Below are 12,710 nucleotides of genomic sequence, written 5' to 3'. Positions count from 1 at the left end.
GTCATAATGCAGGTTTTAATCTATCACCTGGAGATGCTGACAGGTTTGGAAGTTGTTTTTGACAGGGCTAGCAAGGAGCCAGGTGATAACGTCAAGCGTAGATCTTAAAAGACTAAGACACAGGGGAAAAAATAGCCACTAAGGGCAATGAAAGAATGTAGATAAATCAGATTGTCTGTGGTCTTGTTGCACAAACCAGTCATAGGGAGAAAGCAAGACCTAGAAATGGTTCCAAACCAAGCCTGGAAGCCTAAGGAAGAGGCTGGGGAAACCAAAGTCTCTGGTGTCAGTGAAGCTCTGGCGTCCTCTGTCACAAAACCAGCAGATAAATATTGGGCCAAAGCTACTTCCAAAACAAAGTGTTGCCAATCTGCTGAAGAATGAAAGTCTAATGTTGTACTTCGTAAAGAAGAAGGCACTAAGGGAAAGATAACAAAACAACACTTGAATGTAAGGATCAATTTATTACTCTACTTCATTCATTGAAAAACTACCTCTTAATTTTCCCATGTAGGGACATGTTCTAGATGGAGAGGGACTGCCAGAGCAGTAAACATTGGCTGGGCTGCTGCATACAGAGGGTGATGAGCTCTACTCTGCAGGAGCCTGGAGAGTGCACAGGGGTTTGTCTCTTGAATCTCTATAAACAGAGCCAAAGCAGAACACCCTGGTGCGCAGGGAGCATCCCACAATACCTGAGCAAGAGAAGCAGAGCAGGAACAGAGACTAAGGCCAAGTTCAACCAGGCTCCAGAGCATCAGGAAAGCTGGTGATGAGGAGACAGATTGAAGACCAAGCCAAGTCAGGTCAAGTCAATCCCTTGTGCAGAATCAGGTGAAAAAATTGCTAGAAAGATAAATGAGAAACCCTAAGTCACCACCAAAAGATTCCACAGGTGTGCCAAACTCCTACTAAACTGGAAACCAGAACTCTTCTAGTAAAGCTCAATCTTCTTGTTCTGAGCTTAAATAGAGATTGGGGGAAAAATAGGAAGAGGGTGGGGATGAAACCACAGCTGAGGCTTGTCAGGGAGATAAAGGCCTATTAGTTCAGCCTGGGCCAATTCCTCCCTGCCTCAAAATGCCTGGTTTTCACCCTTGAATACAGTGGAAGCCCTAAAGCACCAGCTCAGCTGCTGGACATCCAGGCGCTACATGTGGATATCCCCACTGGGGCTGGGAAATGGTATTCACCCTCCACAGAGGGACAACAGCAGCTCCAGAGATGGAGCCACTTGTTCTTCATGTCCCTTTTGAGGACTGTGTGCAGGATCTGGAATGTCTCTAAACCCATTTTCATTGTGTCAGTATGTTCAGACCAAAACATTTGCATGGTCCACAAGTATGTCAGAAGCATCCTATGAGCTGCCCATAACTGCTGCTGTGTAGCTGTGCTCAGGAATGGCTCAGCCACTCCATGTTTCTCAGGTGCCCAAGCACCACAATGCCTTTCAGAGGTGATTTCACACCCTTTGCTGTTTCTTCTCTTTGTTTTCCTCTGGCAAAGCATGATCAGCCCTGGAGGCTTCCTCCCAGGAGAGCACATGCAGCTGTATTTACAGCCCCAGCACCACAAGCTGGGCTCTTGGAGTCTGGCAGGAGCCCACCTCTCTTCACTTCAGGTGCTTAACAGAGGTGATGCTGGCACGTGGATGTTTTCTGCTGCACTGAGGATAAACCCTTGGCTCCCATCACTCAGTGACAGAGGAAAGGCACAGGAGGTAACACCAACACAAAGCAGAGCCTCACCTGCATTGAGGCAGTGGGCTTGCTTCTGCATGTTCTAGTGTGCCCTTGTTTGGGGCTGTGTCATAAAATAGCCTTACCAATGTGGGTTTTTTTTATACTAAGAAGAGGCAATGACTTATGCTGTTTGCTTTCTTCTACATAGGCAACCAAAGCAGATGCACGAATTTGCTCAAGAGTTAAATGAGGATGAATCTTATTTTGTTATAAAGAAATGCATCATTTCAGGTTGTCAACAGAATATAATCACTAACAAATCAACCTTTGGAATCAGTGCGTTTTAAATATCAACTCTGTTTTTAAGGAAGCAAATTAATGCCCATGGCTTTAGGATGCTTTGTTGTCCATTTAACGAATGTTAATATTATTTATTGTGAATGATATCGAATAGTTTGATAAATGTGATTTGGTGACATGAATGATAATTAAAAGTCAATGCAATATATCTAGAGGACATTAATGTGTAAGCTGGGATTTCCCTGGGACTGGGACTTTCTCTTGCTCCAGATTTACGTTCACTGCGATGAGGTCCCTCTGAAGTATCTTCCAGCACAAACTGCCTCCAAACTGAAAGTGAATAAAGATCTGATTCTTTTAGCATACCTGAAAACACACGTGTTTGAATAAATCCATAGTTTTATGTACCCCAGCAACAAGTGCCATTTGTTGCTTCTATGTGCTCCCTGTCCTATTGAAAGTACCACAAGTGAAAATAATAACACATACAAAATGTGGGATGGAAAATACGGGAAAATACATTAATACTACACCTCATGACTTTATTTACGTTCTTCTGCAGTTCCTGCACAAAAGTCAGTGACAGTATGTAATGAGAAAGAAACTCAGCCATCACATCTTCCTTGGGAGGAAATCAAGAGGAGAAGCAACCTCAAACTTCAATTCACTTCTCAGTCATCAGCTTTTATGAAGAAATTACCCTCAATTGCCCCAAGCCTCTTTTCCTCACAGGAAACACCAATCAGCTTTACCCATTTATAACTTTGGTCACTGATAAAGATGTGTTTTTCTTGCAAGGTTCTTGACCTTGTCCCCCAGCTCCAATAAAATTCCTCACTCTTACCTGCGAGTTCTTTATTAAAGCTGTGGGGGTGGGAGGAAAGTGTAGCTTTACATTTGCTTGCTGAAAAAGAGTCAGAGAAAAGGTTTCAAAAGATTCATTGCATTTGTTTGTGCCTTTCAAAGAGCAGAAGTTGGTGGGTATCAAGGTCTCAAGCTGCACCTTTGAGTATCAAGGGGAATCCCTCTCCAAGCTGCAGCTTTACAATAGATTACACTTCAAGGAAAAAAATTGTACACAACAGAATTCATAATAGAGGATGATGAACTGTGCTGATACCTGCCAGTGTGAAGGACAATTCAGGCACATCAAGGGTGATTCCCATTCAATTTAAGTGGTGTTTTACATTCATTTGCAGTCCTGTTTACTTAAATGGTGAGAGAAATGGAATTCCAGCTGGAGATAAGCACCCACATCCCATGTCCATGCCCAACTCATTCTAATGCATACCAGGAAAATCAAATGGTGTATTTCACTTACAAATGAAGCCTGTGGCACATTTCCATAGATGAAAGACAATCCTGAACACAGAATTGATGGTAACTGAGAGCTGCCTGGGCCTGAAAGAAGCCAAAACTCACTGATGTCAGAGAATGTATCTTTACTGGTTGTGAATGCACATTAACTTATGTTTAGGAGGTATATGGGTGGTGAACAGTCTCTTTCGTGACCTTTAGCTGTGGAAGAGCATTTTGACACAGCTAGTAAGAAGCTCAAAGCTAAATGTCCAGTGTAATTCTAAAGAGACCAAGAGGGAGGGAAAAAAAACCCTACAGACAATAAGATAAAGCAGATAAATCAGATTGTCTGTGGTCTTTCGGCACAAGCCAGATACAGAAACAAAGCAAGACTTAGAAATGGTTCAAAACAAAGTCTGGAGGCCTAAGGAATACCGCAGGGAAACAGAACACCTTGGCATCAAGTGAAAGTCTGGTGTCCTCTGTCACAAACCCAGCAGATTTTGACAAAGCTACTTCCAAAGCAAAGTGTTACCAAATTACTGAAGAGTGTAAGCCAAATATTACCTGTGTTAAAGGAGAATGCAGTAAGGACCAGAGAATAATACTTGAATATAAGGCTCAGTTTATTACTTTATTTCTGTCACTGAGAAAACTATCTCCTAATCTGCCCATTCAAGGACACGGTCTGGGTGGAGAGGGAGTGGCAGAGCAGTGGGCACTGTCTGGGCTGTTGCATGCAGTGGGTGATGGGTTCTACTCTGCAGGAGCCTGCCGCAGGGGTTTGCCTCTTTACTCTCTTTAAACAGAGGCAGTGAGGAACACCATGGTGTGCAGGGACCATCCCACAGTACCTGAGGAAAAGAAGTAGGGCAGGAACAGAGAGAGGGACTAAGTTCTGCCAAGAGTCCAGAGCACCAGGCAAACGGGTAATAAGGAGGCAAGCCCAAGATGGAGAGAAGACAACTCAGGCCACATCAATTCCCCTGGTCATGTTATAGAAATTCCATCTTGGCCATGGTCTGATTTAATTATTTTATTACAATTCATTAATATAGAGAGGCAACAAGCAAGCAGCGCTGGGTGCGTAGGGGAGTCTCTGCTCCACCAAGACGCACACTGGCGTCTTTGGGGTCCAGTCTCAAAAATTGTTCTTGGTCTCCTCTACGAGTAATAATACATTTTTAAACAATTGGGATACCTTACCCTAATATACAAATTGCAGCGTTTGCGTATGGTACTGGCCCTTATCCTATGGTTTCTTAAAATAATTTCAGCTGTACCTGCATTTTTCATATCATATTTACAGGAGTCAATATGAATTCCCTCAAGTTACTTGTTTTAAGTCCTTGGCGAGATTTAGCTTGGTGTCTCCAGGTTCAGTCACAACTTCCACTCTCTTATGGGTCCTTTCACTCGTTATCATGTAGGTCTTTATATAGAGCAGGCATTTGGCCAGCCTCAGTCCTTGCACCTTGTTGGCAATGCAGAGTTTCACCTGCTTCGTAGAGTAACAAGTCACTACTATGGCAAAGCACATACAGATTTACATTAGCAGAGTAACTATTACAGAGTGCAGCAGCATGTTGAAGATGCTGATGGCAGTGAGGGACTAGCCAAAGAAATTTCTTACGAGTGGAGTTCTCCCACCCTCTTAATTTGTTCCATTACCTGCTTTATAACACTACCATCATATTAGAATCTTTCTAGCTTTTGCCTTGGCATTTTCTAGCAGCTGCTGCAAACTTGCATGCTCCAACATCTCTTTTGCAAGTGACAAATCCATACAATACAAGGTGTAGTTTCGTATTAGCAACTGGCTAGTAAATACAGGTGCTTTTATACACAAAATCACAGCCTCTAATAATAGCTACTTTACAAGTACACTTATTCGAGTTGTTACTTTTCAGTTGCCTCCAAGTGATGTTTTGCAATCATTAATTTTTCTCTTCCTCTATCTCATTCTGCTTGGGGTATTCACGGTCGGCTCCTGTAGCTGAGGCATTGGGTTTTTCCACTCGTCTGTCCAACTCATGGCAAGGCTTGACAAACTTTGCAGGCAGCTGCCATGGACCTGTAGGTAGGAGGACACAAATATACCCCCTCTTCTGGGTTATCAGTTGAAGTAGAGGCATTCTGATGCAAAAGGAATGTAAAGCAGCTGCAGAAGTAAACTGCACATTTTTAACAGTCAAGAAGTTTGCTGCATAACTACCTTTCTTTCCTTTTTTTTTTTTTTCTTTTTCTCTCTGCCACCCTGATGCTGCTTAGGTGACGGCTGATAACGTTTGTGGTTGCACTACCCCTCTCGCCTTTTTTCAGTTAGCAGTTCTTGTTTCAAGCGATCTGTTCCTCCAAGTCTTGGATTCACCCCCAGGTTACTTTAAACACACTAAGCAAGGCTCCTACCATGAGCAGTTGTTCACCCTGCTTTGCACGGCTACAAACAGCGGCCTGCTCGGCAGCAGCTATAAATGCCTGCCTACTCCGCAGCAGCTACAGCTGCCTGGCTGCTTCAGCAGCAACCATAAATACCTGACAGCAACCGCACTTTTGCATTAACCCTTTCTTGCCTGAAATGTTAAACTGCTACCTGTTAAACACTTTTACATGAACCCAACAACAACAAAAAAATACACAGAACACCATCTGCCCTCATCACACACACACACATACGTATGGGATCCCACATGCACACGCCACACAATATTTAAAACACAAAATCCAGATAGTCACTACTCCCACTACACAGTCCCACGTACAGAACGTGGCACAAGGACCCTGTGAAGACTTGAAGACTATCAGGAAACCAGCTCCGAGAAGCATCATTGCAGTGCGAGGTGGCAGGGTCAACCTTAGTGAGTGTCCCTGCAGAGACTCTGCCTCCCCCACATTGCATGAGGCTTGGGCTTTTATACTGACCAAAATGCACACTCATTCCAACACAGGTGGCCAGCCTACGTCGGAAGAAGTAGCCAGCAATATCTATAAAGGTCTCCAAGGTTCCCTTCTGTATCAAATCCTCTACTATTGGTTTCAGCCCTTTTCTTCCTTCCAAAGAAATCGGGTTTTGTCTAACCCTGATAGGTTCTTTTGGATTTGTTATTTTTATTTTCCTTGCCATTTACATACAAATTTAAAGCCTGACATATCCAATCATCAAAAGACCCAAATATTGGCCAATATAAATGGTCAGGCCGAATTTCCTCTTTAGGCCACACTTCCATGCAGTAATGGACCATTTTTTCCTTACTCTTTCCTTCCTGGGACAGCCAAGAACCCCAGTAGTTAAACATTAACCCCAAGGGACTGTCTGGGCTTATTTCCAGTAACTTGCTTCCTGCCTTATTTCTGGGACCTCTCTGCGGGCCCCTTCCTGGGTTAGAGTTACAACTCCTACTCTGACCCGTTTCCCACCAGGTGTGCTTCCTTTCAATCAACCACTATCTCTTCCCTCCTTCAGCGGCCCCGCGGGACATTGGAAACACTCTTAGAAGAGGTCCACACTCGCTTCACGGATCCTGATATCCTGACCCGTGCTTTCACAGATTCAGAATACCCGGTCCATGTCTCACCATACACTCCGTCTCTTCACCGACCGGTCTCTTCACTGAAACCACGGTTAGAGGAAAGCCACACAACTTTGTTGCGTCTCATGCACACACACACACCAGCCTTCCCACCCAAACGAACGGTACTTACAGTCCTCTGTTCTCGTCCGGAGAAGCACAAGAGTTACGGGTAATTTATACTGCAGTGTTCAGGGAGCTCGAGTTCCTTGGTTATTGCCTCTCTGTTTGTTGATCTCCTGGGACTAGAACTCCCGAGACACAAATTGTGGGGCACCTCCTTGTAAGAGCTACAGTCCCAGGCAGCCTACACAGAGATCACGTTGGGGTCACCAATATTGTTATAAAAATTCCTTCTTGGCCACGGTCTGATTTAAATATTTTATTACAATTGATTAATATAGAGAGGCAATAAGCAAGCAGCGCTGGGTGCGTAGGGGAGTCTCTGCTCCACCAAGACGCACGCCGGGGTCTTTGGGGTCCAGTCTCTTATACTTCTTGGTCTTGGGTCTCAGCCAGTCCCTTCTTCATCTGTACCCGGATGTCGACGCGGCCCCTTTTAATTGTTGTTTTCTTGTTGCCGAGGTCTGCTTTTCGGTGAAGAAACTTCTTGGAAGATGTACTGAACCCCTTGGTAATTTATTAATAAAGAATCGTTTATCACAAGCTTAATCACTGCCCTAGTTCTATCCTTATATGGTTATTTAGTCAAAGCATAGGTTTCACAAACCCCTTCCTTAAAGCACTCAAGCAGTAAACCAAAACCTTATTATTTTAACAGTCAAAATGATTAAAGACTATTCTATTCCTTTGTTTCTTCTTCTCTCCCTTCATTATATTGACAGCAACATTTATTTTAATCAAAGGCGTTTTTATACATCCCATACATGGCACACTGGTCACAGGTGCATTGGTAACAATGATTCCCAAGTTCCTGACACGAATCATTCTTGTATTCTTTACAACCTGACCCCGATCAGGGCATTGATTTCACCTGTGTTGGCTTGGTTTGGCTTGATCTTGGACCTCCTTCATAATCCCCCACTTGCTTGATGCCCTGGAATCTTGGCTGAACTTGGCCCAGGTCTCTGTTCCTGCCCTACTGCTCTTGCTCAGGTACTGTGGGATGGGTCCTGCCTCCCATGGTGTTCTCCTTCTGTTCTGTTTAGATAGATTTAGGAGACAAACCCCTGTGGCAGTCTCCAGGCTCCTGCAGACTAGAATCCATCACCCTCTGCACCCAACAGCCCAGCCAGTGCTCACTGTTCTGCCAGTCCCTCTCCATCCAGACCATATCCGTGCATGGGGAAATTAGGAGATAGTCCAATCCGTGAGGGAAATTAGAGTGAGAAATTGAACATTACATTCAAGAGTTATTTTCTGGTCCTTTGTGCATTCTCCTTTACCAAGTATAATATTAGGTTTTTAGTGTTCAGTTGATTGACAACTGAAGTAGCTTTGGCATGATGTTTATCTGCTGATATTGTGACAGAGGACTCCTTGATACCAAGGACTTTTGTTTCCTCACCTTATTTCTTGTACTTACAGACTTGGTTTACAATGACTTGTAAGTCTTGCTTTGTTTCTACAACTGGCTTCTGCTACAAGACTACAGACAATCTGATTTATCTGCTGTATGTCATTACATATCACTTTTTCCCCTTCCTGTTGGTCTTTTAAGATATGCTGCACATATTGGACAAACTAGAAGGATTCCCCTTGATATTCAAAGTTGCAGCTTGAGATCTTGATTCAAAGGCACAAACAAATGCCATGAATCTTTTGAAACCTTTTCTGTGACTCTTTTTCAGCAAGCAAATGTAAAACTGCACTTCCTCTTCCCTCCCACCCCAGCAGCTTTAATAAAGAACTTGCAGGTAAGAGTGAGGAATTTTATGGGAGCTGAGGGACAAGATCAAGAATCTTGCAAGAAAAACAAATATTTATCAGTGAAGTTATAACTGAGAGAAGCTGATTGGTGTTTGCTGTGAGGGAAAGAGACCTGGGATAATTAAGGGTAATTTCTTCCTCCAGGCTGCTGAAAGCAAAGTGAAATGAAGTTGCAGGTTTCTCTCCTTTGGTTTCCTTCCAAGGAAAGAAGATGTGAATTGGGGGGCCTATTTCTCATTCAATACTGTCTTCGACTTTTGAGCAGGAACTGTGAAAGAACCTACATTAAATCCTGGGGATTATTGGAAAAATCCCTTAGTTTTAGTGCCCCATAGGCTGTCTCACTTGAGATGAACTGTTCATGTTCTGGATGGCAAAGCTCTTCTATGTTGCCAGTGAATGAAGAACCTCCTCCCGCACTTCACCAGAGCCCCCTTCACCTCCTTGTTCCTCAGGCTGTAGATGAATGGGTTGAGCATGGGGATGAGCACAGCATAGATGACGGAGTCCACATTATCCAGGCTCCTGTGGCTAGATGGAGGTTGCAGGTACATGAAGAATGCTGACCCAAAGTACATGGAAACAGCCATCAAATGGGAGGTGCAGGTGTAGAAGGCTCTGGCCCTGCTCTGTGCTGAGCACATCCTCAGCACCGTGCGAAGGATAGAGATGTAGGAAAGTAAAATGACCAAGCTCGTGCCCACCTCATTGACAGTGACAACAGCAAAGATGACCATCTCGCTGCTGTGGGTGTCAGAGCACACGAGCTTTAGAACAGGGACTTCGTCACAAAAGAAGTGGTCAATGCGGTTGGGACCACAAAAGAAACCTCCAAACACGCACCATGTGTAGATGATGGCACTGAGGAAGGCAAATAGGCAGGATGATGCTACCAGCTGCCAGCAGATGTGTCTGGAGATGACAGTCACATAAAGCAGGGGCTGGCAGATAGCAACGTGCCGGTCGTAGGCCATCATGGCCAGCAGGTGACACTCAATAGTACCAAAGAAAGCTAATGTGAAGAATTGCATCATGCAGCCAGAGAAAGAAATGGTTTTGTCCTCTGATAACAGGTCTGCCAGCATCCTGGGGGAGATGGCTGTGGAGTAGCTGATGTCAATGAAGGCAACATGGGTGAGGAAGAAGTACATGGGGGTGTGGAGGCTGGGAGACATCCGAACCAATGTAATAATGCCAATGTTCCCCACCAAAGTGACAATGTAAATCAATAGAAACAAGACAAAAAGAGGGGTCTGCGCACCTGGGCTGCCTGTAATTCCCAACAGGATGAACTCAATCTGGGTGTGATTTCCTCCCATGACCTGGTGTTCCCTGCTGAGGCAAAAGGAAGAGAAACTTCAAACTAATCAAAAATGGAGATTCAGATTTCGACCGTATTTATCTCCAGTCAGTGATCAATGTAAATGGCACATTTTTGAATATTCCAATATATTTTCTAACCAAAAGTATATTTATATATTTCAGATGAAGTATTTAGAAAAGAACAGGTAGTTTGTTGAAGCAAAAAATGGCATTTTTGTTTTTCTGTGCTGGAACAATTAAAATTCTGGATTTACTCAAACACGCATGTATTCAGGTTTGAGCAAAGAATCAGATTTTTAATCACTTTCAAGCTGAAGGAAATTTGTGTCAGAAGACACCTCCGAGGATCCTCATAGGATTGCACATAAACTTGGAGCAAGAGAATTTCTCAGTCCCAGTGAAAGCCCAGCTTACACATGCATTACCTACAGACATTTTGCCTTGGCTTTTGATTACTATTCCAGTCACCAAATCACATTACCAAACTATTTGAGATCATTTACAACAAATAATATTGACATTGTTAAATTCATGATTTATACCTTCCTGAGCTCCAGCATGCTGAAGCATCCTAAACCCATGGGCATTGTGTTGTTTGCCTTAAAAAAGAGTTGCCATTATAACAGGCTGATTCCAAAGCCTGATTTGTTAGTGACCATATTCTGCTGACAGTTTGAAATGTTATATTTCTTGACAACAAAATAAGAATCATCCTCATTGAACTCTTGAGTAAATCAGTGCATCTTGCTTTAGCTGCCTATGTAATAGAAACACAACCTGCATCAGACACTGCTCCCCCTTGTTATGAAGAAAACCCACCTTGGTAAGGCTGTTTTCTGACACAGCTTTCACAAAGAGGACATGCAGAAACAAGTCCACTGCCACAGTGCAGGTGAGGCTCTGCTTTGTGTTGATGTTACCTCCTGTGCCTTCCTTCTGCCACCGAGTGATGGGAGCCAAGGGTTTATCCCCGACACAGCAGAGAACATCCACGCACAGGCATCACCTCTGTTAAGTACCTGATGTGAAGAGAGGTGAGCTCCTGCCAGACTCCAGGAGCCCAGCTTGTGGTGCTGGGGCTGTAAATACAGCTGCATGTGCTCTCCTGGGAGGAAGCCTCCAGGGCTGCTCATGCTTTCCCAGAGGAAAACAAAGAGAAGAAAAAGCAAAGGGTGTGAAATCACCTCTGAAAGGCACTGTGGTGCTTGGGCATCTGAGAGACATGGAGTGGCTGAGCCATTCCTGAGCACAGCTACACAGCAGCAGGTATGGGCAGCTCATAGGATGCTTCTGACATGCTTATGGACCATTCAAAGATTTTGGTCTGACCTTGGCAACGGAATAAAAATGGGTTTAGAGACATTTCTGATCTTGCAGATGGTCTGCAAATGGAACATGAAGCACAAGTGACTCCATCTCTGGAGCTGCTGATGTTCCTTCTTGGATACTTGAGAGCCCAGTTTTCCAGTCCCAGTGGTGTCATCCACTTGTAGTGCCTGGATGTCCAACACCTGAGCTGGTGACTATAGGCTTCCACTATATTCAAGGATGAGAAATGGACAGTTTCAGTCAGTGATGAATTGTCCCAGCTTTAACTAAGAGGCCCTTAATCCCCCTGACCAGCCACAGCTGGTGTACCATCCCCAACCTTTGCCTATTTGTCCCTCATCTCTATTAAAGCTCAGGGAGGTTGAGGTTTTCTAGAGGGGTTTTGTTTTTTGGTTTATCAGGAGTTTTGCACACCTTTGTAATTCTGTGATTGTGGTTTTGGCTTTCTCATCTTCTTAGCAATTTTTGGACCTGTTCCTGAACAAGAGATTGACTTGACCTCACTAGGCTTGGTTCTTCATCTGCCACATTCTCACTTACTTGCCTGATGCCCTGTAATCTTGCTGTACTTATGCCAGGTCTTCTCTTCCTGCCCTGCTTCTCTTGCTCAGGTACTGTGTGAAGGGCCCTGCCAAACCACTGCTTTCTGCTTTGGCTTTCTTTATATTCAAAAGTCTAACCTCTGTGGTAGTCCTCAGGTTCCTGCAGAGCAGAGCCCATCACCCTCTGCACCCAACAGCCCAGCCACTGCTCACTGCTTTGGCAGTCTTTCTCCATCCAGAACATGCCCCTAAATGGGCAAATTAGGAGATAGTATTTTCAATGAGGTGAGTAGAGTAATAAAATGAAACTTACACTCAGTTGTTATTATCTTTCCCTTAGTGCCTTCTCCTTTACCAAGTACAGAATTAAACTTTTATTCTTCAGTACATTGGCAACACTTTGTTTTGGAAGTAACTTTGGCACAATGTTTATCTGCTGGTTTTGTGACAGAGAACCCCAGAGCTTCACTGACACCAAGGGCTTTGGTTTCCCCAATGCCTTCCTTAGGCTTCCAGGCTTGGTTTGGAACCTTTTCTAAGTCTTCCTTTCTTCCTAAGACAGGTTTGTGCAACAAGACCACAGACAATCTGATTTATCTATACTCTTCTATTGCCTGTAGGTTTTTTTCCCTTCCATCTGGTCTTTTCAGATTTACACTTGACATTAGCACCTGGCTCATTGCTAGCCCTATCAACAAGCTGTTCCGCAGCTGTCAGCATCCCCAGGTGATAGCTTAAAACCTGCACTGTGACCTCTTCCAATTTTAAGGGGCTTC

At 44.1% G+C, this 12,710-nt stretch overlaps 1 protein-coding gene, 1 long non-coding RNA gene and 1 pseudogene across 2 annotated transcripts; 1 reads left to right on the top strand and 2 right to left on the bottom strand.

Moving 5' to 3' along the window:
• Positions 1–12,710, top strand: part of LOC136017804 (olfactory receptor 5AP2-like) — a 313,756-nt pseudogene that overhangs the window by 276,352 nt on the left and 24,694 nt on the right.
• On the bottom strand, positions 4,303–7,447 carry LOC136017144 (uncharacterized). Its single transcript, XR_010613841.1, has 2 exons — positions 6,984–7,447; positions 4,303–5,355 (listed from the first exon to the last, which is right to left on the bottom strand). It is a non-coding gene; the product is annotated as an uncharacterized LOC136017144 (long non-coding RNA).
• LOC136016736 (olfactory receptor 5AP2-like) lies at positions 9,100–10,059 on the bottom strand. The gene has a single exon (XM_065684372.1). The coding sequence runs from the start codon at positions 10,057–10,059 to the stop codon at positions 9,100–9,102; it is 960 nt and encodes a 319-aa protein (XP_065540444.1).

Source organism: Lathamus discolor, chromosome 6, assembly GCF_037157495.1.
Source record: "Lathamus discolor isolate bLatDis1 chromosome 6, bLatDis1.hap1, whole genome shotgun sequence".
Taxonomy (NCBI): Eukaryota; Metazoa; Chordata; class Aves; order Psittaciformes; family Psittacidae; genus Lathamus; species Lathamus discolor.
Note: the sequence above shows the minus strand (reverse complement) of the source record. Positions and strands in the feature narration are given on the sequence as shown.